The following is a 26,038-nucleotide window of genomic DNA, read 5'->3' as shown; positions in this document are numbered from 1 at the left end:
ATAAGGGTCATCTCAGTTTAGAGTTCTTGTGTACATAAGAGCTTCTGGGCAGGGTGATGAGTTGTTATAGTCCACTTTGCATAGGTATAACTCTTTGAGAGTCAACAAAAACAAGTGCAGTCACCCAGCAGCCCATGAGTCAATGGGGAACTGTATTGGTAAGCTGAGGTTATACAAAGACATTGGAAAAGTATACTTTCTGCCTTTTGATAAATTCTGAGTGGGGGAGCATGTGTATTGAAGCAATCCTTGACATAGAGCAACAATGAAGAAATACTGCTCTGTGAATGATAGCTAGAAGAAGAGCAAATTGCTGGAGCAAAATCAGCTCTCTGATGGTTCAGAGCTAGGTGCATAATTTTGGGTTCTTATTCGCGTTCCTCGGAGAACTCTGTAGACTGAAATGTGCAGAAAGTCCAATGCTCCTGTGCCTTAAAGTACATCTCTTGATAATTTTTGTCTCAGATCAGATTAATTTTTGAGGTTGGAAGCTTTCCAAGGTGACACTTTGCATTTTACTTCTAATTCGGGTGACGAGTCCTTGCAACTGCCACAAATTTCATTTTCAGTATGAATTAAACACAACTTCTCTCTCTTTCTATTTGGTGTCAAAGTCCATGCCTCAAGAGCACTGACAGGTTTAGATAGAAAAATTGGATTTTCACCACATCAGTTGAGCAGCAATTTTGTGTTTTTATCATTCTTTAACCAGCTCTGTTGTCTTATAGAAGTTTTCCGTGCACTGCATTATCTAAGGAAAAATCAGGGTTTGTTTGGAAAACCCTGACTTACGTTTAAAGGATGATTTTTGCATCCCAACACAGAGATATGCTAGTGTGAAAATGTCATTGTTTAAAGCCCCATGGATCACTGCACGAAGATGAAAAGGAACTTACGTGCTTGACTGAAAAATTGCTTTCCTGGTATGGTAATACCCAGGTATGTAGCCCAGCCAGGCTTATGAACAGATCACACAGAATGAAAATCTTGTTATCCAGTGTCTTCCTTGATTAGGTAGAATCAAACTTTGTGGTGGAGAGTTTAAAAAGAAAACAGAAAGTGCTGTTTCACCTTAGTGCATTTAATGCAATCTGTCTCTGAACGTTCTTACTTGAGCACAAGTGTAGGACCGGCAACACCCTTGTAGGTCTTGTCCTGGTAAAGAAACTGAGCATGGTAGCTGTAATAACAGATCTGTTGATTTTACTCAAGAAAACTTTGGGTACAAGTATGTCTTCTTATTTTTTCTTTTAGTCCTAGTTGTACATGTCTAGTTTAAGGCTGCCTCTTGCTAAGTATAGGTTTTTTCAAAAGCTTTTTTTTCTGACTTGTCTTCAGGGTTTTTTGGGATATGCACATCAAGGGAACTGTAAAAGTACAAGAAAGTCATCAGTTATTTGATTTGATTTGGTATTGTGGATTTCGTCCTTAAAGACCCAGTGAAGTCCCTAAACTTAAGGTTTTTTTGTGGATTTTTGTTGGATTTTTGCCTTGATGTAGACTGTAGCAGATGTTTGTACCAAGTATTCCCCGAGTAGCACTTCTGATTTCTTTTGCAAAGGCCTGGACAAAGGCTTTTTTTGGAAGGTCGGCTTCCGTTTGCTGTAAAAGCAAGATTACAAGTGCATGACTTGGTTTATGTATTTTCATCTTCTAAGAGAGTGCAGCTTCTTGTGACTTCAGAACCAGAAAAGGAATCATGTTACAAGACTTGAAGTTGGAAAAGTCACACTCTCTGCAGGCTGTGACCATTAGAATGAGGTTATCCTGTGCAGGCAGTCTCATTACTCTGGGCCAAATTCAGATATACTGTAAACTGTTTAAATTCGCTGTTAGTCAAGAAAATACTCTTTAATAACAACTTTATCTAGGAGGGAATACATATTGATATGAATTGAGGGTTCAGCCCAACATGCTTTCTCATATGCATACAATCTGAGTGTAGGCTTCTAGGCCATTGCTCTTGAATTAGAAATTCAAATACGGGTAATTTTAAATTGTTCTGACTTGTGCTTAGTTTTAAAGAAATGAAAGTGCTTTTTGCTTAAGCGCTCTGTTGTGGTGTGGAGATAGGGAGTTGAAATAACAGGATCTAGAATAATCTTAGGTGACAGTAATGTAAGAAAGAATATTTGCTGTTAAAGGGCATCCTTTTTGTCTTTCACTGTCTTCAGGCAGAGATCAGAGATGGCTGCTTAGTTTCTGTAGGAAAATAAGAATTTCCAGTACAGAATTCACTTATTTATTTTACACTGGTACCACGTGTGTGGTATGTTTTATTGTGCAGTTATGGAAACTGCATTCTGACTACATTTTTTGGTCACTGTATATATATTTTGTCATCAATACAGGAACTGTTTCTGTTTAAGCAGTATGCATATTTATATATCTTAAATGTAGAGAACAGCATGACTTGCCTTTTGCCCATTTTCATCCTTTGAATTTTTTCTTAGGAAGCAAAACATAAATACACAATAGCCTGGTATGCAAAGGGAAGTATACTAGCAAAGTGGAAGGAAAGACATTCAGAAACATGCCTTCCTTTAGTAGAAAACCATTCTTCCCAGTATTGTGCTAGTCAGCCTTCCTCTGAACAAAGCCACTTCCATAGTATCCATGTAATTCCTGCATGCAAATCATAACTTCTCAGAATATTCTTTAAAAGGCTTTTTAAACATTATCTGTTATATCATGACATTTAATGTCCTCTGTGGTCATGTGGGAAGCCTGTGATAGAGCAAGGAATGTGTGAACCAGACCACTCAATGCCCAGTCTTCCTTCTGTCCCCTGTTGCCTTGAATTGGCTTGCTTTATTTTGCCAGTACACCATTCCTGATTATGAACATCATCGTCTCAGCAGGTTCCAACCGTGTTATTACAATTCAACGTACTCAGTACCTATTTTTCTTTAAGGTCACTAAAATGCGATACTTAAAAGGCACTGGCTTGCTTGAAGTATTTGGACCTTAAAATTTTTCCCATAGTCTATTATTACATGCCAAGTCAGCCTCAGCTCCTGAATATGCAGCATTCCCACATCCTCCTGCAGTTCTCCAGCAGAAGTCCGTGTTTAGCCAAAGTATTACTTCATTCGTCATCCAGAAGGGGTAGTTCCTCAGCTCCCGCTTTCGTGTTCTGGTCGAGGGTGTATACAATGAGGCTCTAGGATGTAGCAAGTCTACATTCCTTTTCTTTTCTTCTCTCCTCATTATGGATCCTAATGTGTGTAAATCTATTGCAAGCCATTTAAATGGTAGGCCTACGTGGCTATCTGTGTGAACGAAGAAATTACACATGATGTATAGATTGCTGTCAGTTCTGCAAGTGTTAAACCCCTTTCTTTTCCTGCATTTGGTCAGTTAAATTTGCGTTAACTGAATTCCTGTTTTATTCTAGTCCTTCCATCAGCTGGGTCAAGAACTTTGCGTTCTCTGTGATGGAGTTAGCTTGTATTGAATTTGAGAAGTAACTTCTAAATGGTCCTTATAATAGATTGCAGAGACTGTGAGGACAAGCAGTCAAATTCTTGATTAGCTGTTCTGCCAGAGAAGAATAGCAATGAGTCAAAACTATGGATGTCTTCCCAGGCAAGAATTTAGTGTTATTCCAAGGAGCTCTTTTTAAAGCCATTTTCCCTGGTAGTAATAAGTAAAGCAACTTTTAAGCAGACAAAATACCCCTCTTAAAATGAAATATGATGCTCCAGGGTGGTGGTAAAAGAAAACACTATTTCTGGTTCAAGTCACATGTAACAGATCATGGCTGTTAAAGCCCTTTGTCGGTAGAATGAATCTGTATTGACTGCCTGCTTTCTCTTGCGGGTCATTAGCTTGTCTGTTAATTGGAAAGCTTGTGAGGGGCTTCTCTGTGACGGTGTTTTGTGGTAGAAGAAAACAACCCAGGAATAAACTTAGTTAAAAGCCTTTCATAGTTAGTAACTATGGCTCGTTCGTACACAGGTTTTGATTGCTGCATGTGAATTGTATGACGGGCTAATCTCTAAAAAGGGATAAGGGTTTCCTACGGTATCACTCTGAAGGCTAACAAGGATTCGAAACAGAATACTACTGTGAAATTCATGCCATAAATATGCTTGTAAGAGCCTGCATGAATGCTGTAACTGTAACAAAAGGTTTCTTTAGATTCAAGTCTGTGGTTAATGTGGCTGTCGCTGGCTTGAGTCAAAATGATTTACTAATGATATTCTTTATTGATATGTGTCAGATTAATATAAAATTCTCTTAAAACTATGGTTCTGCAAAATTCTCTTACAACTGTAGTTCTGCTGTCATTGAAATGGCAGCATGCAATTCCTTATTTATTTTTCAGTGACTGCATAGATGCACATAAAAAAGAAATCTGGGTATAAAGAGGGTGTTTTCTCCCACTCAGCACCTGGACCTGAAAGTCCGCATGGGCCTATGCATCCTTCTTAGCAATACGGACTCTATAACTGGGGCTTAGTTTGTAATGCTGTTTTGGATGTATGGTTTAGAAAGAAATTAAAAATTGATCTCTCTTCCTGTTAGCTGTGTGAATTCTGCAGAGGAGTGAAACGTTGTATGAACCTGGGGGGGCTTTCTGTGAGGAAGGTAAACAGATAAGAGGAAAGGCACATGGAAGAGATTTATTAAATAGAGGTGCCATCTTTATATTGTTGTTGTTCTTCTGGCTATAACTGCACTTTACATTTTATTATGGCCTGGGTCTTTAGAGTTGAATTTTATAAGGCAGTTTCAGAACAATTGGGTTGGTCACCCGTTATTCATTCAATTACACACCGCAGCCTTACTGCTCCCTGTTGACATCTGTACACAAAGCACAGCTCTTTTTTACATAACCTAACCAGCTCAGACGCCGATTGTGGGAGATACTGAAAGTCACTGGGAGCTCCAGAGCCTGAGAAAAGAAATGGCTAAATAGTTCATTCCCTCTGGCATGCCCAGAGGCAAGCAGGAAGCTGATAATGGCATCATTACACATGTAATATTTTGTGTTTTGCCCTTATATTGCTGTAGAAAAGGGAGAAATTGGAGACTGCTATGTGGGAAATGTTGTTAAGCCACTTCTACATAGCTAGCCAGCTGTATTTGTTTGTTGCCTTACACAGGCATTGACTTACACTGTCATGAGCTATTTCTGAGGGGAGTGCCTCATCTGGAGTTGGAGGGAGCCCCGTGCGCTGTGGTGGTAATGAGGTGACTGGCCTTGCTGGGCTGTAGATTGAAAAGGTGTGTGCTCCGTGAAGCAGAGCATTAGGGAAAGCAATGCAAATAGCTGTCTCATTAACGTGATTAAATGATAGGCTGGACAGCTGAACTCTGCTTCTGAGGCTGTCTCACTCCTGTGTGCAGCTGGGCAAGATGGTCCAGCCTTTCTGTAGGTGGTCAGTAACGGAGTGCAAGTCCAACTTCGTGTGCTTTGGGGTTCAGACTTACATAAATGCTGACTCTTGAAACAGTCCTCAGTAAGTGCTGGGCTTGGAAAATATGAAGGAGCAAGTTCTCAAAAGAAAACTGAAATGCATAGAGGTAGGCAGCAGGGACCGTGTGCATGTCAAAATGGGCACTCAGTCTTAATGTGCTTTCTGAATAACAGTGATTGGCGTTTCTTCCACCTGTAAAATGAATACAGTGCTGCCTTACCTTGTGAGAGTATCATTGAAATAAATCCAGTGATGTTTCTGAAATGTTTGGATACTTCAGTGCCGAGCACTGAAGAAAAGCTCAGAAATAAATTAATAGTTCTATGTTCGGGAAGAATATCAGCAGTAGGTTGTGAAAGAAGTACAATTTTTATAATGCAGCTAAAAGGAAGAATTGAAGTGCTGCTGGTGGGGAATGCTGACTGTCATGTACACTGAATTGAGGCGTCTGACAGAAAAGAAAATAGCTTGTGATAAAGTAATTGAACAGTGTATAAAAGTGTACGCCTGTGAAGTAGGAGGGAGGGAAGTATTAAAGTTGCAAAAATAATCTCTATACTAACTCCTAATCTTTGATTTATGGATTTTTGAATTTTATGTTAAAAATATTACTTGTGAATTTATTTACAAGCACCAAAGGCACAGGTTTATGTTAGGTTTGGTAATATCAAAGTAGGAAACCTAGCTGTTTTTATATGTGGAAGAAAACCTTGAATTTGTTCATGTAAGTATCGATGATGCCTCAATTTCAGCCCACTGTTGAATCAACTGGTACAAATATTTTGTAGGTTTTTATTAAACTAAGCAGAGGAATGATATTTCATATAAAATTGTTGTGAGAACAAGTGACTGCAGTTGAACTTTTCCTGACAGAGTTGGAAACTGGGTTATAAGAGGATAGTTAACTGCAAGCTCTTTGTGTCAGAAACACCTTTGTGTTAAGTGTTTGGATGGTAGCCTAGCAAAGCACCTGTCCTGGACACTGCTGGGAATTTCTAAGATATTATGGTTACACAAATAAAATGCATATAAACTCATTAATTAAGAACTGTAAAGCTAGCGTACAGACCATTTTGCAAACAAACAGGATTAAGTGGGTAGAAATTGGGTGGAAGAAATGTTGGTTAGTCACTAGCAACACTGAAACCAGATATGCAGATTTTTGTCTTGGTATTGTCTCTTTTGTGTTAGTATGAGTCGTCTTAAAGCCTATGTGCTTCCATATGAAAATGTGTCTTGTATAGCAGACCATGATGAGCAGAGAAAGTCAACTTTATTTTATTTTGTTTTATTTTAATCCCTTCTAGCCTTCAGGAAAAAGAACAATCATTCAGCATGTCCATTAAAGAAATCACTGCCAAAGTAAGTACATGTTAGTTTTCAGTTCTTCAGAGTATTTAGAGAAGCAAATAATAGCTTACATCTTAATAAATTGTCTGTGTTGTAGAAAATTGGTTTTGTGGTGTTTCTTCTAAGTAGATTTTGCGTGTAAATGTTTTTAAACATACACTCCAAAAAAACCCCTCAACTTACATTTGGACAGGCCACAGAGATTATGCTTAAGGCAGCAGATGGAGTAATCTGTTGTTTCTTGGCTTATGTTTACTAGTGATCGGTTTTCTCACTGGTCTCAATTTAGGAACAGACTCCTTAGCTTCATGAAACGAAATTCTGGTCACAGCTGAATGTTTTCACTCTTAATACAGAGCCTCTTACTTTCCTAGCTGACTGCTTTCGTTGGTGTGAAGGAAGAGCATAAATGAAGTACCTCTCTTTCCCGCCCTTTCACTAATAATAAACCAGCAATCTAATTCTCGTCCCCCTTTAAAAATACAAAGAAAAGTGATGTGGCATATTTGGCATACCTTTTGTTTCTAACCAGAGATGTTAATACTTTTCCTTTAATTTTCTTATTTCTCACGGCCTCCTTCCAAGAAAGAGACTACTAAAGTTTTCTTTTTATTTCAGAATGGCTCACGTAGCCACAAAGCACCTTTTCTCCAGCAGTGCTCTAGAAAAAAGATCCATTTATTGTAGCTAATTCATATAGGTCTATATGGAACAGGGAGTGGAAAATATTTCTGGGTTTTGATCAGTAATGAATTTATACTATGAAACAAGTTTATTTTTCATGTTCTTTCTCTGATAGCACTCACCAGAATTAGTGAAAATTTTATCCTTTATAATCTGTTCTTCCTAATCATCTTGACCAGCGCTTTTAGCATGCACTGTTTAAAAAGACCATTTAAACACTGTGTCTCAATACCCCTCCTTCCTTCTCTCCTACTTTATTTTGAGCTCATTCTCCTCTATTCCTTGCTTATGCACACATCTTGGGAAAAATTAGTATAGACCATTATAACATGATGCTCCCTCCTGCATTTTTTTAAATAGCTATGAATGACTATCAAGGAAAAGATTGCAATTGACCTACAGCTTATCTACTAAAATGAATGAAGCATTTGATACCTCAGAGTGGTGTGTTGTTTCAAGCTATCTGCAAGCTAAAACATAAGTTACAGATGTTGCCTTCTCTCCTGAAAATGTGTGCCTCTTGAAGTTTTATTTTATAACCGTAGTATCTAGAGACTTTTTCAATAAGAGCTGAAACATTGGGTAACAATTGAGAAGTCTGCGAGATAGAATTCCACAGCCTGTTTGTTTCTTTAAATATTCAATAGATAAAATATTATTTTAATTTCATTCCATTCCTGTGTGATGGCTGTTATTTATTAGAGAAGATAAATAGGAATCACGTAATGAGACTCCTCCAAATCATTTATTATTTTATTTATTCAGATAATCTCATCCTATTATTTTCTTTTCAAACTGAATAGAGCTGGTCTTTTAAACCTTTTCATTGTATGGGGAAAACACTACTTTGTCAAAGATATTTTCTTTCCCCCTGAGCCACTAGTATTTCTATGGCCTTTTCTGCCTCATCTGTGTTGTTTTCAGCTGAGGCTGCAAAAGCTAAGGTTCGCCTGTTAATGAAGGGAACAATCTCCCTTATCCATGTTCTTCCTTCAGAAATTAATATGTGCTTTTGCTAACGGCACAATTGTGCTGTATGGGAGATCCAGGTGGACTACCCTTTTCTTCAGGCAGTGTAAAAAGAATTTCTGTCTTTTCCAAGATACTGTTGTAAAGAAATGTGGAGGCTACTGAAAACGTTTTTTTCTTGAGATGGAGGAAGAGTAAATTTCAGTGCTTTAGTTGGTGTCCTTGTCCCTGTTTCTGCTGCTTTACATTAATATTGTATGCTGGAAAGATGGAAGAAGATGACAATGGGCAAACTTGCTTTTGATATTTTGCTGCTTTTCATCTTGATTTCACATATCTTTGCTAACTAGCATCCCACTGGTTTCGGATAGACTGCTTTTTTGAGTAATGTTTATGTGTCTGAACGCAGATTTGTAAGGCATATTCCTAAAGAAGAGCCTTTTTTTTTTTTTTTTTTTTGAAAGTCTGCAAAACACCCCCCAAACCACTGAAGAGGATTTTTAAATAGATACAGTAATATTTGGCTGTAAAGAACTTCCCTGAAACTGAAAGGGAGTTTTTTAGACTTGAAGCTCGCTGCTCCATGGGCTGCAGCAGAGCTGGTCACTAAGAACAGGGAAGGGGCATTGCTGGGGTCACAGGCACAGGCGATCGCAGTCAGACTGGTTAGTGGAGGATGGCGCATTCCCTGGGAGCAATGGAGGACGCTGGCTTTGCGAATGTTCATCGTCTTTATTAGCTTAGAAATAACCTTTCTTTAGTGGCTCAATAAGCTACTGTAATGAATAATGGTAGCTGTTATTACGATAAAATAATTAGAAAAGATGAAAAGAATTGGAGCTTGTAGAGTAGAACTGATGTAACACAGAAGCAGTGCTATTAGTTTAAGGATGTTATACTATTTTGCCTCTTCCAGTTGCTCATTTAGTTTTGTCGAATTATGCCATATGATAGCTCTGAAGATTAATGTTGTTCATTTATCTACAGAATACACGTGACGTAGATACAAGCAGAGGCTCCGTAACGCACTTATCTCATGTTCCAGAAGAATCATCTCTTAGAGGCAGTTAGAGGAACTGCCTTTCAGCCTCTGGTCCCTGCATTTGGTCCATTAATAGAGTGCCAGCGAGCTTCATTCTGGCAGTAGTGCTTACAAAGTGGACAGTGTTTGCTAGAAACTGATTAAACCTCCCAGCTTATTTTGCATAATTGCCAAACAGCTGTCTAGTAGTAATGACTTTTAAGTTACTACCAGCATGGGATATATTCATGCAGTTTTCCTGGAGCTGAAAGACTCCCCATCTAATTCCAATTCACTGAGCCATTCAGTACCCCTAAAGAGAGAGTGCTGCTTAGAAAGAATTCATTAAAAACTTTCAGATTTATTTTGGAGATGTGAGACAGAAATGGCCTTTGGGTTCTTCGGGCACTTTTATTCACCTCTGACAGGTTGGGTTTTTTTAAAACATTTTAAGTGAATTAATAGACAAGTCACTTAGAAGGGGGTACTGAAACAAAGGGAAATATCTGGGAATTGAAAAATTTTATAGTAGGTGCAGAAGTGATGACATATATATATATATGTTTTTAAATTAATAGGAAGACTCTGAAGTCTTTAGATAGTAACAGTTACTGCTTGGAGGATAGTTCTGTTGACTCAAGAAAAAAATATGACCCATTTATGGTTAACAGATGATCTTGGCTAAAGCAAGAGGGTATTATCCATTTAAAAGGATTTACAGTTAGTGTCATATCTAAATTATTATACTTTAATTGTACACACAAATAAGCCAGTAGAGCTGTAAGGTTTTTGCTCTTAAAAAGTGAAGTGATAGCTGTGCTTCTATTAATAAGCATGGTATATACACTTGTTTTTGAGGGGGGGGAAGTCAAGGAGGGCAGGGAAACTTTCCTCTGGAGATTTCATTTCACATCTCATCTCTTCACAACTGGCCTATGCCTCTCTTGACTATGGCTTTACCCTTAGTTCCAATGAATGCAATGTTTTCTCAAGTGTCAGCTACAATTTTAAGCAAGTGTTTGATGTTTGCCTTCAGAACAAGGGATTTGCCTTAGCTTGATGAGGGATTTTTCTGTTCGTTCATTTTGCTTTCCTTCACAAATAATGCAATATGGAGTAAAAGTCAACATTTTTGAACATGTGGGAGTTGTATGAATTGTGTATGCTGTATAAGGTCCTTCTGAGGTGGTAATGTATATGTAAATGAAAAGTACAGAAACAGTTGAACTTCCTTTCTTTTTTTCTCCTCTCTCCATGTTTTTAATACCAGTCCTGATTTATTGCTGAAGGAACTTCCAGTTAAAAAGATAAAAAAGAGAGAGAGGGAAAGTCAGAAACCTGAACCCCAGTCAGTTGTGTCTCCCAATTGTGAAACAAAGTACAGTATTGAGCTGGTATAGCCTTATTTATTGCCTGTGCAGAGAATTAACGATGGCTGCTTTGCCTTTTTTCAGTTAAGATGTGCAGCATGGCGTATTTTGTATAACACAGAAGTTACAGGGATTTTTAAGGCATCTTAAACTCCAAACATTGGCTTATTTATGCTCCACTCCAGGCATCGCTGTTAATGCTGAAACTGTACACAATTCGGAAGATGGCCTTTCTTCTATGTGCAGCCTCAGTACCTAGTAGTGAAACGTGTCCTCTCTCATGCAGGTAGCTAATGCTAATACCGCTCCCTATTTTTATAATAGAATGTACGCCAAAGCCTGGAAATTTTGATTCATGTTGGGTATTTCTGTAAAGACATCACTTTTTATTAAGTTTCTTTACCTTGCTGTAGGTGTTATGTTGTGTCTGTAAACCAAGAACATTTGAAGCCCCATTTAAATTGCCTTATACTTTTACATGAATGAATTGTATATCGTGGCTGTCTGCCTCCATCTAGGTTTGCACGAGTCAGAAACTCTGCAGTACTTTGAGGAGGAAAGTGAGTGATATTGAGACTCAACTACCGGCTCTGCTTGAAGCCAAAATGCTGGCTGTTTCAGGTAAGTTTTAAGTGATGAGAAGGACTGACATTGATGAGTGGTGTGTTAGAGCAGCTGTTGACCTTTTCCTGGCTGAGACTTCTTAGGAAAAGTTGTTGATGTGCACTTGCGTAGATCCCTTGAAGTCATGGTGAGCCCGGCAGAACCGGGCTGCGTCATGCCTTGTGTAAGGTACTTCAGGCCCCTCTCCATGGTTGGGAACTACTGGCAAAGCTGATGTCATGTGGTAGGTAGTAAATGTACAAACAACATGATATTTTTGCATAGGTGAAATTGATAAATGATTATCAATAGCTGTTCCTGGATCCTACAGGTTATATGCCTAGAGCTCTCTAGCTAAGAGCATGAGTTTACAACAAAGGTGTAATAATTACAAGTGTGGCTTTAAATGACACTTTAAAATGGAATACAGTAATTGGCAGCTTCTGCTGTCTGGATCATTAAACAACTGATGTTGGCAGCAAAAGAGCAATTTGGTCTTTGGAGCACTCGTGCATGTTATTTACAACCAGTAAAACATTGAAATGTGATTACAGAGTCTGATACATAACAGCTTTACATGCCGCTTACTTGGGATTACTGCACTGTTCACTAAGGAAAAAAGGTAAAGCACAGTTCTGTCTCTTAATTGTGAAGAGATGGGTTTTCTAATTCAGCAAATTGTTTGCAGATGTGTAAGTAGGTGTCTCTTTGCTAGACACCTGCTTCAGAGAGGAAGCTGGATAGGAGGGAATGTAGACTTGAGTACAAGGAATTTTCCAGTGTTAGTAAAGAAAGGCTAGAGGGTTTTTAATACATGTTGGGGTGATGTGTTGTAGGTACCTGTTGGTGATTTACCTTCTCAATTAGATACAAGAATCTAGTACCAGCACACACAAATCATTTTAAAATGAAACCTTGCGCAGTGTCACATGGTTTGTTTGCCAGAAGTGGGTAACATCAGGCTTGAGCAAAATCCTAAAGGAAATTAAGGACCAGATCTTGTATTGGTGCTGAGCATGCTCAATTTCCTTGTTCCTCATAACACCTTTTCAAAATGGAAACCCTCTCTATTTCTCTGTCCACCTGCAAGAGGTAAGCGGAGCAATCACCCTTTTCTGCCTGTGGGCTGTTTGAAGGTAATTTTCTTGCTTTCAGAAATGGGGTCAAAGTTTTCCCCAGCCATTTTATGACTTTAGTGAGAACAAAATAGCCCATAAACTAGATGTGCAACTGCTTCACGCTGCCAGCAGGAAGCAGTTGGCCAGAGAAGATATACCTCAGTCTGATGCTTTCAGAGAGTAAATGACAACTTGAGGACTATTTCCAAAACATTCATAACAATATTTTATACTTGTTAGCTCTTGAAAGAGGTTGCTTGTTTCAGGAATGAGTTCAAAAGACAATTTCATGCTGATGTTTCTATGGTTTTCGCAGTACTGTGACTATGATTGCCTTTGACTTGGGCTATTGATCCCACCACCTTTTTGGGGGGAGAAGCCCTAATTCCTACGTGACCACCCTCAGGTGCTTCCATGGTTTCTAACACAGCCATAACACTTGTGTCTTTGCTGCTGCATGCATCTCCATCCCCTGCCTCCACTGAGATGGAAGACCAAAGGACCTCACCAGCACACCGTCTCTCAAATGTTGGCATGCCGCCCCCAGGCTTATCTCTAGCGAGCCTGGTTTTATTCCTTTCCCCCTTCAAGTCTGGTTTAAAGCTCTTTCAATGAGCCCTGCTAACTCCTGTGCTAGGATCCTTTTCCCCCCTTGAGACAGGTGTACCCCATCTGTCGCCAGCAGCCCTGGTGTTGTGTAGGCCGACCCATGATCAAAAAATCCAAAATTCTGCTGGTGACACCAGGCTAGGAGCCAGGCATTGATCTGCTGGCTCTTCCTCTTTCTTCCCTCATTATTCCCTGTACCTGGAAGGGTAGAAAAGAACACTACTTGTGCTCCTGATCCCTTAACCAGTCAAGAAGTATCAGTGCTATTTCTTAGCACTGATAATAAGCACTGTTTCTTTTTTTTATTCTTACTCTGAAAAACTCCTACTTCAGGGAATTTTCATGACTGTGAATGGTACAGTCCTAAGTTGTTACTAAGACAAAATTCTGGAGGGAACTGATTGAAAATCAAGGACAAAAGGTAATTTGGTGACAGTGGAGTATTGTAAGAAATGGATACATTTAGTTGATGTGATGGCATTTGTTAATGTTAAATGCAGAGTAGTATGCAGAGGATACAGGGGGGGAAATATAGGAATCAAAAATACTACTCTCTAAAGACCTGCAAGTAAAAAAAAAAAAAATCCTGAAAAAAAAAAATGGAAATATTTTTGTCTTAGAGCATGAAGTGATAAAATCAGAAAAGCCAGCATGCAGAATGAATTGCAGCTAGCAGAGAAACAAGTGAGGAAGAAAAGATTGGTAAATGCAGAAAAGAAAAGAGGAGGGAGGAGATAAAAATAGCTGCTTTTTTTTTTTTTTACTTAAGGTAAAAACAGTGAGCAGTGGGTAATATAGAGAAGGCTGAAGTATTCAGTTTCTGTGCGTTCCTGTGTTAGGCATAAATGAACAACACCTCTTAAATAAGGCATAGTTGAGAAGTAGGTCTTAACCTTTTAAATATTGGTTAAGATTTAAGCAAGATACTGTATGTACGTATCCCCTGAACTGTCAGGCAGCTAACAGAACGTTAATCAACAGTCTGGATGTATTAAATCGTTAGAAGGTGGGAGAATCTTCAGTTGGGTAATATGCAATTATTTAAGGACACCCTTGGAGTAGCATGAAATTCAGAGGGAATTATGATATGTGTATATATAAATATGCAGTAAGAATAAAGTTTGGTGCTCATAGTTAGAGGTTTTAATTTAGTCTGGAAGCATCAGGCAGGGATAAATGTCTGTTATTTCTGCTTTTTTACCATAGCAGTTAGATCATTCATTCAAACAGTTTCCTCAAACAACAGTAATAACGGATACTGAGAACAACTGTTTTTCTCTAAACAGATGTTGCATCGTTTTTGTTTAATGTAGCATTTTACTTGAGGAAGCAGAGTTAAGTGATTTTGGAACAGTGTCAAAGCAAAAAGGTAACCGAATGCAGTTGCGCACATCTGGATTTATGTATCCCAAAAGTTAAGTTAGGTGACCTTCAGAATATAGTTATTAAGTGATACATTAGTTTTCAGAGCTTACTTCTGATGACTTAATGATGTGATGACTTGGAAAGCATGATATATACCTCAGCCTTTGATGGATACCTTGATAGCTTCAGACAACAGTCATCTTCTAAGTGAACTGTACTTTCTATTCGAAACACGTTGATTTACAGTATTGGTGTAACTGCACCAGAAAATGTAAGAATATAGCCTCTCTTGTTTTGCAAGGAAAGTACCACAATAAATATAAAGTAAGCATAACAATTCTATTAGTCCTGTCAATACCAATATCTTGGATTTTAAGACTGTATAATAAACAATACTGTAAAGACATAAGAGATGATGCTACATATGTAAATGTCTCTCCTCTCTTATTTTTTCCTTGGAAGAAGTGTAAAATTAAATTTGGAGGAGAAAGAAAGAAGGTTTGGGAATCTTTGGATTATTGAATGTCATAGAATAAATACAGTAGATTAATTAAATCCCAGTGAGGTTTCATATGGGGGGGGGGGGGGGGGAAGCCGCCTGTACTTAAATGTTCAAGAGGTATTTCTATCAACATTTACAATTCGGGTCCTTTATATCAACAACTCCTGTACTTCTGATTGGCCTGTTCTGATAAATAACTTGCAGTTAATACTCCTGAGATGCTAGTCCAGAATTTTTCTCCAAACATAATTAGTAGAATCTTACTATATTGTTCACGGTTTTTTAAGTCAGTAACTTTAGCTAATTGTAGCCAACAAGTACTCCTGATTGCATGAGATGTTACTGTTGACATACACATTTGTAAATACTTATCGATGAAATCTTATGGTTTAGCATCTAGTAGATTTTTTTTTTTATTAAAACAAAACACCTCAGTGCTTAGAAACCTGTATGTGATTATTGTAACAGTTGCTTCTTACAGTAGCTCTTAATATGCTTATAAAAATTTTGTCACCAGTTATGGGAAGACTATGGCAGTACACGATACTCTGTTCTTTCTGTTAGCATCATGTGTCTATTTAGCATGAAATTTTTGGGGGGAATAAATTGCAGATGAAATAATCCTAAGCCAGTAAGAAAATTCAAATAGGACAATATGTAAGCAAGTGTGAATGTAACTGTAGAAACATTAAAATTTATTTTCCTACTTTAGGCTGTTTTGCAGGAGAGCAAATAATATGTGAGAAATGGTGTGTTTCTCATTTTTCCTTAGTGAGAAAATAGTTTGGGAATAGGAGGGAGGATGTAAACTAAAATGAATTTTTGGTCATCGTTTTGTCAGTTTCCTATATTTGAATAAAAGAGGTCGTTTAATATATTTTACGATGTCTTCATATACTCTATGTGAATTCTTTTTCTCTTGAAAATGTGTAATAGCATGGGACTAGATAGCCAGAAAGTGGCTAGCAGGGAGCTAAGCAGACGTGAATGAAAAACAGAATTCATTATGTAGTTATCTATGAAATGCATGTCATTACCTTTTCTTATGTCTTTGCAAATACAAATTAGATCCAAACATGGAAGTTAAAATGAGGTGACTTGTGAGTAGCTAAAAAAATAACAGCTTTCTCACCTTAAGACTGTCTACACTAGTAAGAGATATTGTGTTATCACCCTATAATTAGCACTATCTCTATTTCATTAAATACCTGCAGTGGGAGCTGGTTGGAAATACAGTTGTGGGATGATTTCTAGCAGTACAACGAAAAGAGTTTTTTTTCCTTATGTCAGTCTAGAAGTGTATTTATGTCATGCTATTTATAAACTACTAGATAGCATGCTTTCACAAAACTTAATGCTGGAACGGTTGCCTTTTTGCTTTCTCATAGATGCTCATTTAGGGCAAGTTCTGCATGGCTCAGAAAGCAGCTGTAACAAAAAAACCGCCAGCCTTGCAGCTTTGGTGCTAAGCATTCCTGTTGGGAATGAGTATGTTAGAGAGGGGACAGAGCAGTCAGGCTGGAAGATGCCAGTGCAGGCTGAAGGACATTTTCAGCCATACATCTGTGTGTTTTGGTAATGTGGATGTCTTGTTTTCATGCCTGTGCTGTATTTTGTCATTTCATGCAGAAATATGTATGGGCATAAAGTTCTTGACATGATGTTGAGATCTTCTGCAGACGTGCTACATACAGCTTGGAATTTGTCTTTCATTGAAAGGCGATGGTGCTCCTGTTTTTTTAATCTTTCATGTTTCTGAGAACTGTTGTTTGGTAACAGTTGGAGAACTCAGCTAGTCTTAGAGGCAAAAATACCAATGCCGCTTTGTGCCTTCTTATGAAGGCTTAGTTTGTTGATAAATTGGAGTCTGATAGAGGCCTGTGTCTTGTCAGATGGCATAGCTGGTTCCCCACTTCTAGATTCGTGTTTCCAGTAGTGGTCTGGGTTGATGGCTCAGAGGCATATTGAGATTAATTCTTCATGCCTGTATCGCAATGTCTGACTCCAGCATACAATGCTGTGGAATGGGGTGTCTTCCCACAATGGTCACTTTATACTCCATGAAGTAAAATTTGCTACCGTGAATTGCTGCAAGTGATGTACTTTTTGGCAAGCCTGTTAACTCATTTTAAAAATAATGCCAGTGATCCCCCCCAAACCCACTCCCAAACAGTCATGCAGACTGCAGACAGCTATGCTATTTGTGTTTTTATCTCATTTCCAAATGAGACTGCTGAATGTTACTGGCTTTCAGTAAACTTCGAGGCTAATTTGTTGTAGCTGAAGTTCCAGCATTGGAACTCATTGCTTCTGTTGCAGAAGTCTGTCAGTCGTGTAACAACTTTTTCTCCCCTGTTACCTAAGCTGCTATCCCTGGAGCAGGAGACAGGGTCAAGCAATCTCTTTGGCAGTTCCTTTTCTGGGGTTTTGTGCTCAAAGGAGAAATGCTGGATGGGGAGAGCTGTGAAGGGGAAGGTGTGTTCGCCCTTTGGAAAGGCTGCTGTGATCTGTAAGGGATGTGAGAAAACCCCTGTGCGGTCTGTGGAAGGGGACAATGATTTCCCTCTTTCCACTGACTGTCCAGGCAGCCAAGGTGACCAACCTCTGAACCTCAATGCATGCACTTTTAGGTGCCTAAACCTAGGTGGCATGAATATTTCTCTCCCTAATCCTTCCCTGCCTTTCTTTCCTGGCTTGGTTGGCAAAAAGGGGGGTGATGATTTCATGCAGCCCTTAAGATTGTGGAGATCGGGTCTAGGGTGTTTTCTCTACCCTCAGCATGTCCTTTCTCTTCACTGGTAGTGGTAGTAAGTGGAGGCAAAGGCAAGTTAGAGGGGAGATGTAAAAGAACCAGAGATTGAAAGGCATAAAGTGAACGGGAGCTATGAGGGAGGGAGAAGGGATTATATAGGGAAGCCTGTGTGCTCACATGTTGGTGCTGTTGGGTGACCCTTGAGCCTTGGAGTCACTTTTGGTTGGGCAGCCTTTACCATGCGGAAGGAGAATGATGTGTAACTCACAACAACCATTTATTGGCTAATACACATAGCAAATTGTTGGGACTAACGTGCTCCTGGGCTGTACGTGTCACCCACAGTGCGGGCACTTGAGAGCATCTGGTGTCCCGGCAGTCACCAGTGCTATTGCTCCTTGGAACAGGTTGTGTCTCAGTATTGCTGAATTGCCATCCTCCAAAACCTCTGCCTTTTTTCTTCAGGGTTTTTGTGCCTTTTCTCATTGATAGTTTTCACTTGAGTCTTTGAGTTGTTATTAACTGATTTAAAATTTTATTGTTGTTGGGGGTTTTTGCCTCTTGGTTTTTTTTTTTTTTTTGGATTCCTGGGTTGCTCTGTGGCGACTAATTCAGGCCAGGTACAAGAGGCTTTCTGTGGCAGAGAATTCCTCCTCCAAATATATGTCTGTGGGGTCTCTTGCCTGCTTCTAGATGGATTTTGTTTACCTTTCAGGATCACATCAATCATTTAGGTGCATTATGTTTCATAAAAGTGTTGGCACATGTTATTGCTTAAAAACAATAATTGTGATTCAAATATGCTGGAATTCTGTAAAATGTTTCAGGAGATGGTAGACTGTCCCTCATTTGCTATTTATTTTTTCAGAGGTGCAAACGCACTAGAAATGCTTCCAAAATCTTACATTTCTGTCATGTTTTTAGCTTTTTCTCTTTTCTTTGTGAGCAGCTGAATGTTATTTATTTTCTTAAATTTCTTTCTGGTGTTGGAATCAGTTTGTATTCTCATTGATCACAGAGTGAAGGATTTTCAGCTTTGAATTGTAGTGCCATTGATAAATACCATGGTGGCAAATGCCCTAAGCTAAAATGTAAATTTTCACTTTCTTATGTATTATTAAAGGTAGTGTTATCCTATGAAGAATTAGCTTATAGATAATGATAACTAATGACCAGTGTGTTCTTTCCTGCATTAAAGCCAATGTCCAGTATATGTGCTTTACTGTTACGCAAAAATTGCTGCATTGCTTGTACTACAGTGAACATAGTTTCAGTAGGGGTGGGACATACCTCTCTGCTTCAAGTGTGAATAATAGAAACTACGAGCGCATGTAATTTCTGGCATAAATATGAGAAAAAGTGGGAGTAAAAAAGTTGTGGGACATTAACTTTGTCTTGTATTTTGAAGGGGAAATATTTAACAAAGCTTAAATAATAACACATTTGTTGGTTTTTACAAAATGGGACAGATTTCAAACCATATTTTTACTCAATTTGTTGCTGGCAAATGGTATCAAAATAATCATGCATTAGTTTAAGGCTACTAAATAGGCAACAATCTGCCCAATATAGTAAAATCTGACAATAAGCTGTTATAATGGACGTGAGTTTGTGGCATGTAACTATGTATAGAGAAAAGACGCTTAATATGCAGAGCACTATTTAGCTGTAGTATATAGCCATACAAGTAAAATTTTAGGAAGAGAGGAAAATAGGGTATACTATTTATGTTTACAGTGAGTAAAAGCAATTATATAACTACTTTGTGCCTGGGGATATTTTTTGTTTTATTATTATTATCTTTCCAGCGTGGGTGGTTTTGCTTGATTTGGCTGGTATTTTTGGCCTTCACATCAAGCTGTTGGAGCTTACCTGATGCCCCTGTCTGTAGAGGGTGGGGGATGAAGGATGTATGTGAGGAGAGAGCCCCAGAGGGCGAGATTAAGGAGGAAGTTTAAACTGGGTTTTTGTTACTGTCTTCTGAGATAACAGTAAAGTTCAGCCCCTCAAAATTAAGTGTACGTACTCAGCTTCTTATAACAGTGTATTGCAAGCATGTTATTCAACCTGTTTAGATTACTGGATACTTCAAATTAGCTGCAAAGTGAAAATACGATTTTCCAGTGTTGTAGAAGTATAATCAGTTCAGACAAGTTCATGTGAATGACTTCAGATTTTATTATAATCCCAGATTTACTTTGCATGGTTATTCCTCCCCTTCCCTTCCCCCTTATTTTATCCAAGCACTGTTAATTCCACATATTTATTCAAGTTGAAATGGAATACATTTAAGATTCTTATAGAGCAACAGACTTTCTAGCCTGAACATTTATAAACAGTTTTATGAACTCGTGGATTTCCCCATTTGGTGGGCCAGTTTGTGCCCAGTACGTTTATATGAACATGTATACAGTGGCTAAAATTGCACATCGCTAGTAAGCGTCACTGAGAGGCAGGGGGAAGGATGGGAAAAAGTGGCATTTCACCTTTCAGTCTCCTTCCTAGAATCCCTGTCTCATGTCTTGGTTTAGACCAGAAGCTCAGCTTTGGTCTTAGACTATTAATTCCTTAGTTTTGTTGTCTCTGTACAGATTTTCTGAGTGAGCAGTCCTGTTAGGTTCAGTGATTTTTGAGTTTCCTGGGAAGAGTTAGGACTGCCTTTGTTTATCTAATGTCACCCAACTAGAGCTCTCCCAGCGGTATGGCTATATAAAGCATAGCTCTGAGTGGTTGACAAAGTAACAGTTATTGTGTTCACTTAGGCAAAATAATTAATTTATCATCAAAAAGAGGAATTTTAACATTTTCAAGATATTAGCAGAATGATATATTTGGACACGTCTTCAGAATGTTTCTGCAGCATCCAATGTGACTTTGTCTCCTAACAAACAAAAACCCCCAGGAGGGCATGTTTTTTAATGCTGGCAGCTAGGGCTTATATATTAATTTTTAAATCAACCTTCTTACGGCATTTAGAAAGCAGTTATTTTGGTTGCTGTGATTGAGGTCACTGATGGCACTCGTGTGCATGAGTTTGTATACGCTCTTCTGAATTTTCACTGCAGTCTTCCAGACGTTTCTGCTGTCAGGGGAAGCCACATCAGGCAGTTTTGGCTTTTGGGTATATATATCTGATGCCATTTCCTCATAGCCTCAGTTTATATCAAAACTTCCCCTCTGGGAATTAAGATCCATTCAATATGTATAAAACTTTCATATGTAATATCATGCTTTTTTCCTTGCTGTCTTCTGAAATGTAAGAGCAGTCTCCAGATTCTAATGAAGAATCTCTTGCCTTTATGTTTTATTAAGGCTCTTGTGCATTGACGTTTGGGATGAGTTCATGTGAAGTAAAGGTGCACTGTTTAATTGTAACTCTTATTGCCTTAGAAGCATCTGAATAGCTGCCATTTTTTCCAGTGATTTTTTTTGTCTTGCTTATCTTGCTGCCGTGTTTTGCAGAAACACGTGGCAGAGTAAGGTAATAAAATTTGTGCTGTTGTTCCCCAATAAATGCACTGGTAAGCCATAAGATCCTACTATTTGTAAAGCATATTTATAGATATTTAATTGTCTAATTCTTTGTAAGATAGAACTAGCAAACAGGATTTTAGCTGAGAATTAGAAACAGGAGAGTTTTGAACTCTTAAAAAGAAACAAAGAAGGTCAGATTTAAGCCAGGAAAACAGGTTGACTGAAACTACCATAGCCTTAGGATTAAATTAAAAAAAAAAACAAACCACAAACAAAAAAAAAACCCAAACAAGGCTACGATACCTAGGAATGTTCAGTCTTTAAACCTGATGTATTTGATACAGTCTTTTCCAAAATTTTGGAAAGCGCAGTCTCCCTTTGGCACGCCTGTTCTCATATGGCCACTGGAGTTTGCAGCAGCATCTTTCCTCCAGGAAGATGGTTGTATTTATTTGTTGGAAGTGCTTCCATTCACTTTTAGGCTCTGGAGGAATGTATCCGCTCTCAGCAGCTGGTGGTGGTTTGCCACCTTCTGACCAGTGTAAACACTTGCGTCCCGTTCTTGCTTCCCTGTCCTGAAGGAACTGAACAGCAGCCAAACCATTCCTGTTTAAGACTTTGTGACTAACGCTTTTGCAACACCAGGTAAAAAGGATGTAATGCCACAATTTAGGATACTCTGATGTGGATTTGATGTTTTGGATTATGTCATAATTTTCTAAAATAATCTTTTTAATTGATCTGTTGTGTATAAGCAACAGTTTATTATATTCCTGGAAAAAAAAGCCAAAGGACACTTTATATCTGAATAATGCTGGTGGTATTATAAAGTTATTTCAGGAGTCTAAAGTCATTACACATACTTTGGAATCTGTTGAGACATCTTATATGTGTGACTGGTTGTGCTTTCCATTAATATTTGCTTCAAGGCTAAATTTTCTAAGTGCCTCTACCTACTAGATGCTTTTACTTATTAGATCATACCACCAAATTTTTGCAGTTAGGATGATGATAGAGTTTAGATCTTGTGCTAGAGATCTTTTGTATTGGGCAAGTCTACATGGAAATTATTTTTGTCAAGTATTCTTTAGATTACAGTGGGGTTTTTGTGTTTTGTTTTGTTTTTTCCCCCAGCCAAGTAGCTGCATCACTGAAGAGATACAGGTACAGCTGTACAAATGTAGTGTTGTAATAGTTACTCTACTGCTATTTAAAAATCACATAATAGCTGAGCATTTCTCTGTCATTGTGCGTTTATACTTAAGACTTCTGTGTGAAGTAAGGAAACTTTGCTTTCCAGGTTCTTATAAAAATGGTTTTCAGAAAGGTTAAGTGGGCAAATGTTACTAGGCTACACTGTAAACTGGTTGGGAATTGAACTTTTGACTCTGGATCCTTGTTGTCCAAAGAAGCCAAACATTTTTAAAAACTCCAGAGCAGTGTGAGCTGGTGATACTGAGGTATTCTGCCTGTCTCTGAGGTTTCATGCTTCAGGGAGAGCCAGAAGTGGAAAGCTTTGACTTTTAAATGTGTTCTCTTGGAAGAACATCTCCTGATGGTCTCTGCCTGGGGTGCATGCCTTTTAAGAAATGCAATGTGTCATTGGCCTTAGGTGGCCAAGAGGGCCAATGGCATCCTGGCTTGTATCAGGAATAGCGTGGCCACCAGGACCAGGGCCCTGTACTCGGCACTGGTGAGGCCGCACCTCGAGTACTGTGTTCAGTTTTGGGCCCCTCACTACAAGAAGGACATCGAGGTGCTGGAGCATGTCCAGAGGAGGGCAATGAAGCTGGGGAAGGGTCTAGAGCACAAGTCTTATAAGGAGCTGCTGAGGGAGCTGGGATTGTTTAGCCTGGAGAAGAGGAGGCTGAGGGCAGACCTTATCACTCTACAGGTACCTGAAAGGAGGTTGTAGCGAGGTGGGGGTGAGTCTCTTCTTCCAAGTCACAAGTGACAGGACAAGAGGAAACGGCCTCAAGCTGCACCAGGGGAAGTTTAGGTTGGATATTAGGAAAAACTTCTTCACCAAAAGGGCAGTCAGGCATTGGAGCAGGCTGCCCAGGGAAGTGGTTGAGTCCCTGTCCCTGGAGGTATTTAAAAGACGGGTAGACGTGGTGTTCGAGGACATGGTTTAGTGGTGGACTTGGCAGTGATAGGTTAACGGGTGGACTCGATGATCTTAAGGGTCTTTTCCAACCTTAACGATTCTATGATTCGATGATTTATAAACAACCTTCTGGTGCTTGTTATGAACAATGGCATAGTGCTGCTTTGTTCAAGGAGGAAATACTTCAGGGTCTAGGCAGATTGATAGCATCTATTTCAAAAATATTGTGAGTTGAGGTGTCCTCCAAAACAACAAAATGGTCTGACAGATCACACTGCAATGATCAATGAATTACAGTATGACATTTTCTGAAGTGCGTACCTTAGGAAGAGGTTTTCTCCAAAAATGTAAATTGTATCAATAATAAAAAAAGGGTATTTGTGTGTGTATAAGGTTAAATGTGCTACAATTATGATTCTTTTTGTAGCGTGTTAATGAAATGGATGCTTGCAAAGCAGTTTGGTGGGGGTTTTTTTGTTTGGTTGGTTTTTTTTTTCCAAATTGGTCTTTCAGTTGCTGTTGGGAAGTATAGTTGCTCAATTTCCCTTGTTCACTGTGTAATCTACTGATGTTGCAAGTGTCTGCTTCATTGTCTCTCTCCTCCCTCTTCCCCTTGCCCCCACAAAACACGCAGGAAGTAATTTTGGTACTGCGAAGGATCTGACAGAAGAAATAAGATCATTAACATCTGAGAAGGAGGGGCTGGAAGGACTTCTCAATGAACTGTTGGTTCTGAGTGCCAGAAATGTCCGAAAATTAGAGAAAATTAAAGATGATTACACCAGACTGAAAGAAGAACTTGAACAAGGAGAGGCGGCCTTTGGTAAGTAGTTCACAGGCTGTTACAGCTTTTGCTCAGTCATGAGCATCTGGAAGTCTACTGGGTTTGATGAACCGTCCTGCATTTCACAAAACATACTCATTTTTCTGAGGAAAGTTTGGCCAGGAGCTAGATAAACAATATGCTGAATATGCTCTCAGCTGTTTCCATTGGAGGTGAGGGAGGTTGAGGGGGAGGAGGGATATCCTAGCAATATATAGCTTTTGGAGATCTATCTTAGCCCAGTTCTCAAAAACTTTCTTTTCTAAGCCCATTTTTGTAATAATGATGATGATACTATTCATTTATTCACATACAGAGAAACATATGTAGTCTTTTATGTGGAAGCAGTAGATGCAGTTGGCTGTGACAATAGAGCCATATGTAGTATATATAACTAAATATTTAGTGTGTGTGTATATATATATGTATATATATATAACATATTTGGTGATGAGTCGGAACATATGAGGTGTAGGGGATGCCTGGTTCTGAAGGCAAGAGTTCTCTTTGTAAATTTATGCTTGGGAGGGCAGGTTAAACAGCTTGCCAAACACAGCTCACATAAAACTATAAGCAGTGTGCTTGGGTTATAGTGTCATGGTGGAATTGGGTGGAATTCAATGCAATTCCTGGGAAAGCTACTGGCAACAAAATAGAAAAGTCATTCCTAGGCTTGGCTTATCCTCTTGTCTGCTGTACCCTCTCCTGGAGTTAAGCAGATAAAGTGGCCTTGATGCTTGATTAAATGAAAAGGCTAAATAACATTTAATTGACTACAAATATACAGTTACTATAGTTACCTCTAAACAGCTAAGTATAAATCTGAGCATAAATCTACTTTAAAGCTCTAGGACTTTGAAATGTCTTTCCTTTTTCAGGATCTTATGAGCAGTGGGTTGGTTGAAGAGAGGAAGGTGCCTCTGTTTTAAAAGTATATGAAGTTTCTTCATGGGCAAGTGGATAGACAAGAGCTGTTTTAGAAACAAAAAGTTTTGTAGGCAACGGAATATGTCTAAGACAGTATTTTAAAGATGCATAGAGGAATATGTATTTATATATCTGCTCACACTAATACGTAAGAACTTTCTTAGAAACTAGATGGTTAAAAATTTAAAAAATGATTCCTCAAAGTAGTGCGTTGTTACCTAAGCTGTGTGATTCAAACCCACATCAGGCAATACTTCCTCATTGCTTGGATTTGCAAATGAGTTGAAGGGGGTTCTGACCTTCCAATCTGTCCATTTTGTTGCTGCTTTGTTTCTAGGACAATTAAACTTCCTATAATACACATGCACTTCTCATTTGTATTTTTCTTCAGAAGGGTTTTAAACAAAACCTGTGCAAGACGGTTGCTGAAGCAACAGAATTGGTTGCAGTTCATAGATTCTTTTTTTCTTCTTTGCATTTATGTAGCTGTAATGAGGTGTCTTCTTGGTGTGACCTCTCTTGTCCTACAATTTATGACAATAAATTGCAAAACACTGGGTGTTTACTATGTGGATTATTCTTTTAATTTATTGTGATTCTCTAGGCATAGGGAGAAATTTATCCCTGTGTAAAATAAAACTCCATCAAGCGCGTATTAGTGGGAGATACATAAATTGAAATCTGACATCTTCAGATCTGCTCCCTTGCATGTAACCTACACCATTTTCTCCTTTAACAAATGGAAACTTACTTAGGTTTGAGAACACTAGCATGAGTTTGATACCAACAGGTTTAATTAAATAAAAGCCTTCTGATACTCTCTGGAAAACAGTAGACAGATTGTATCTTAAAGATGGCATCCACTTTTACAAACAGGTTGTTATTTTGTACAGTACTTTCATGTTTGGGGAATAAAGCGTAAACAATTGGAATGCGAT

General features: G+C 38.6%; 1 protein-coding gene across 6 annotated transcripts in view; it reads left to right on the top strand.

Annotated features, from left to right (window-relative positions):
• The window catches only part of DISC1 (DISC1 scaffold protein), a 203,624-nt gene that overhangs the window by 81,519 nt on the left and 96,067 nt on the right, over positions 1 to 26,038 (top strand). For 5 of the 6 annotated variants that reach the window (XR_015708756.1, XM_087776632.1, XM_087776634.1 and 2 more), the window contains 3 exons: positions 6,734 to 6,788; positions 11,339 to 11,441; positions 23,985 to 24,173. Coding sequence is in view for 5 of the 6 variants with exons in the window: in XM_087776632.1 (XP_087632758.1) it covers positions 6,734 to 6,788; positions 11,339 to 11,441; positions 23,985 to 24,173 (347 nt within the window). In the remaining variant the exon portion in view is untranslated. The remainder of the gene's footprint in view (positions 1 to 6,733; positions 6,789 to 11,338; positions 11,442 to 23,984; positions 24,174 to 26,038) is intronic. The other variant, XM_087776635.1, reaches the window with a different exon arrangement.

This window comes from Nipponia nippon, unplaced genomic scaffold (assembly GCF_047370975.1).
Source record: "Nipponia nippon isolate SJK-2023a ecotype South Korea unplaced genomic scaffold, ASM4737097v1 scaffold_4, whole genome shotgun sequence".
NCBI lineage: Eukaryota > Metazoa > Chordata > Aves > Pelecaniformes > Threskiornithidae > Nipponia > Nipponia nippon.
The sequence above is the reverse complement of the archived record's forward strand: the minus strand, read 5'-3'. Positions and strand labels throughout refer to the sequence as shown.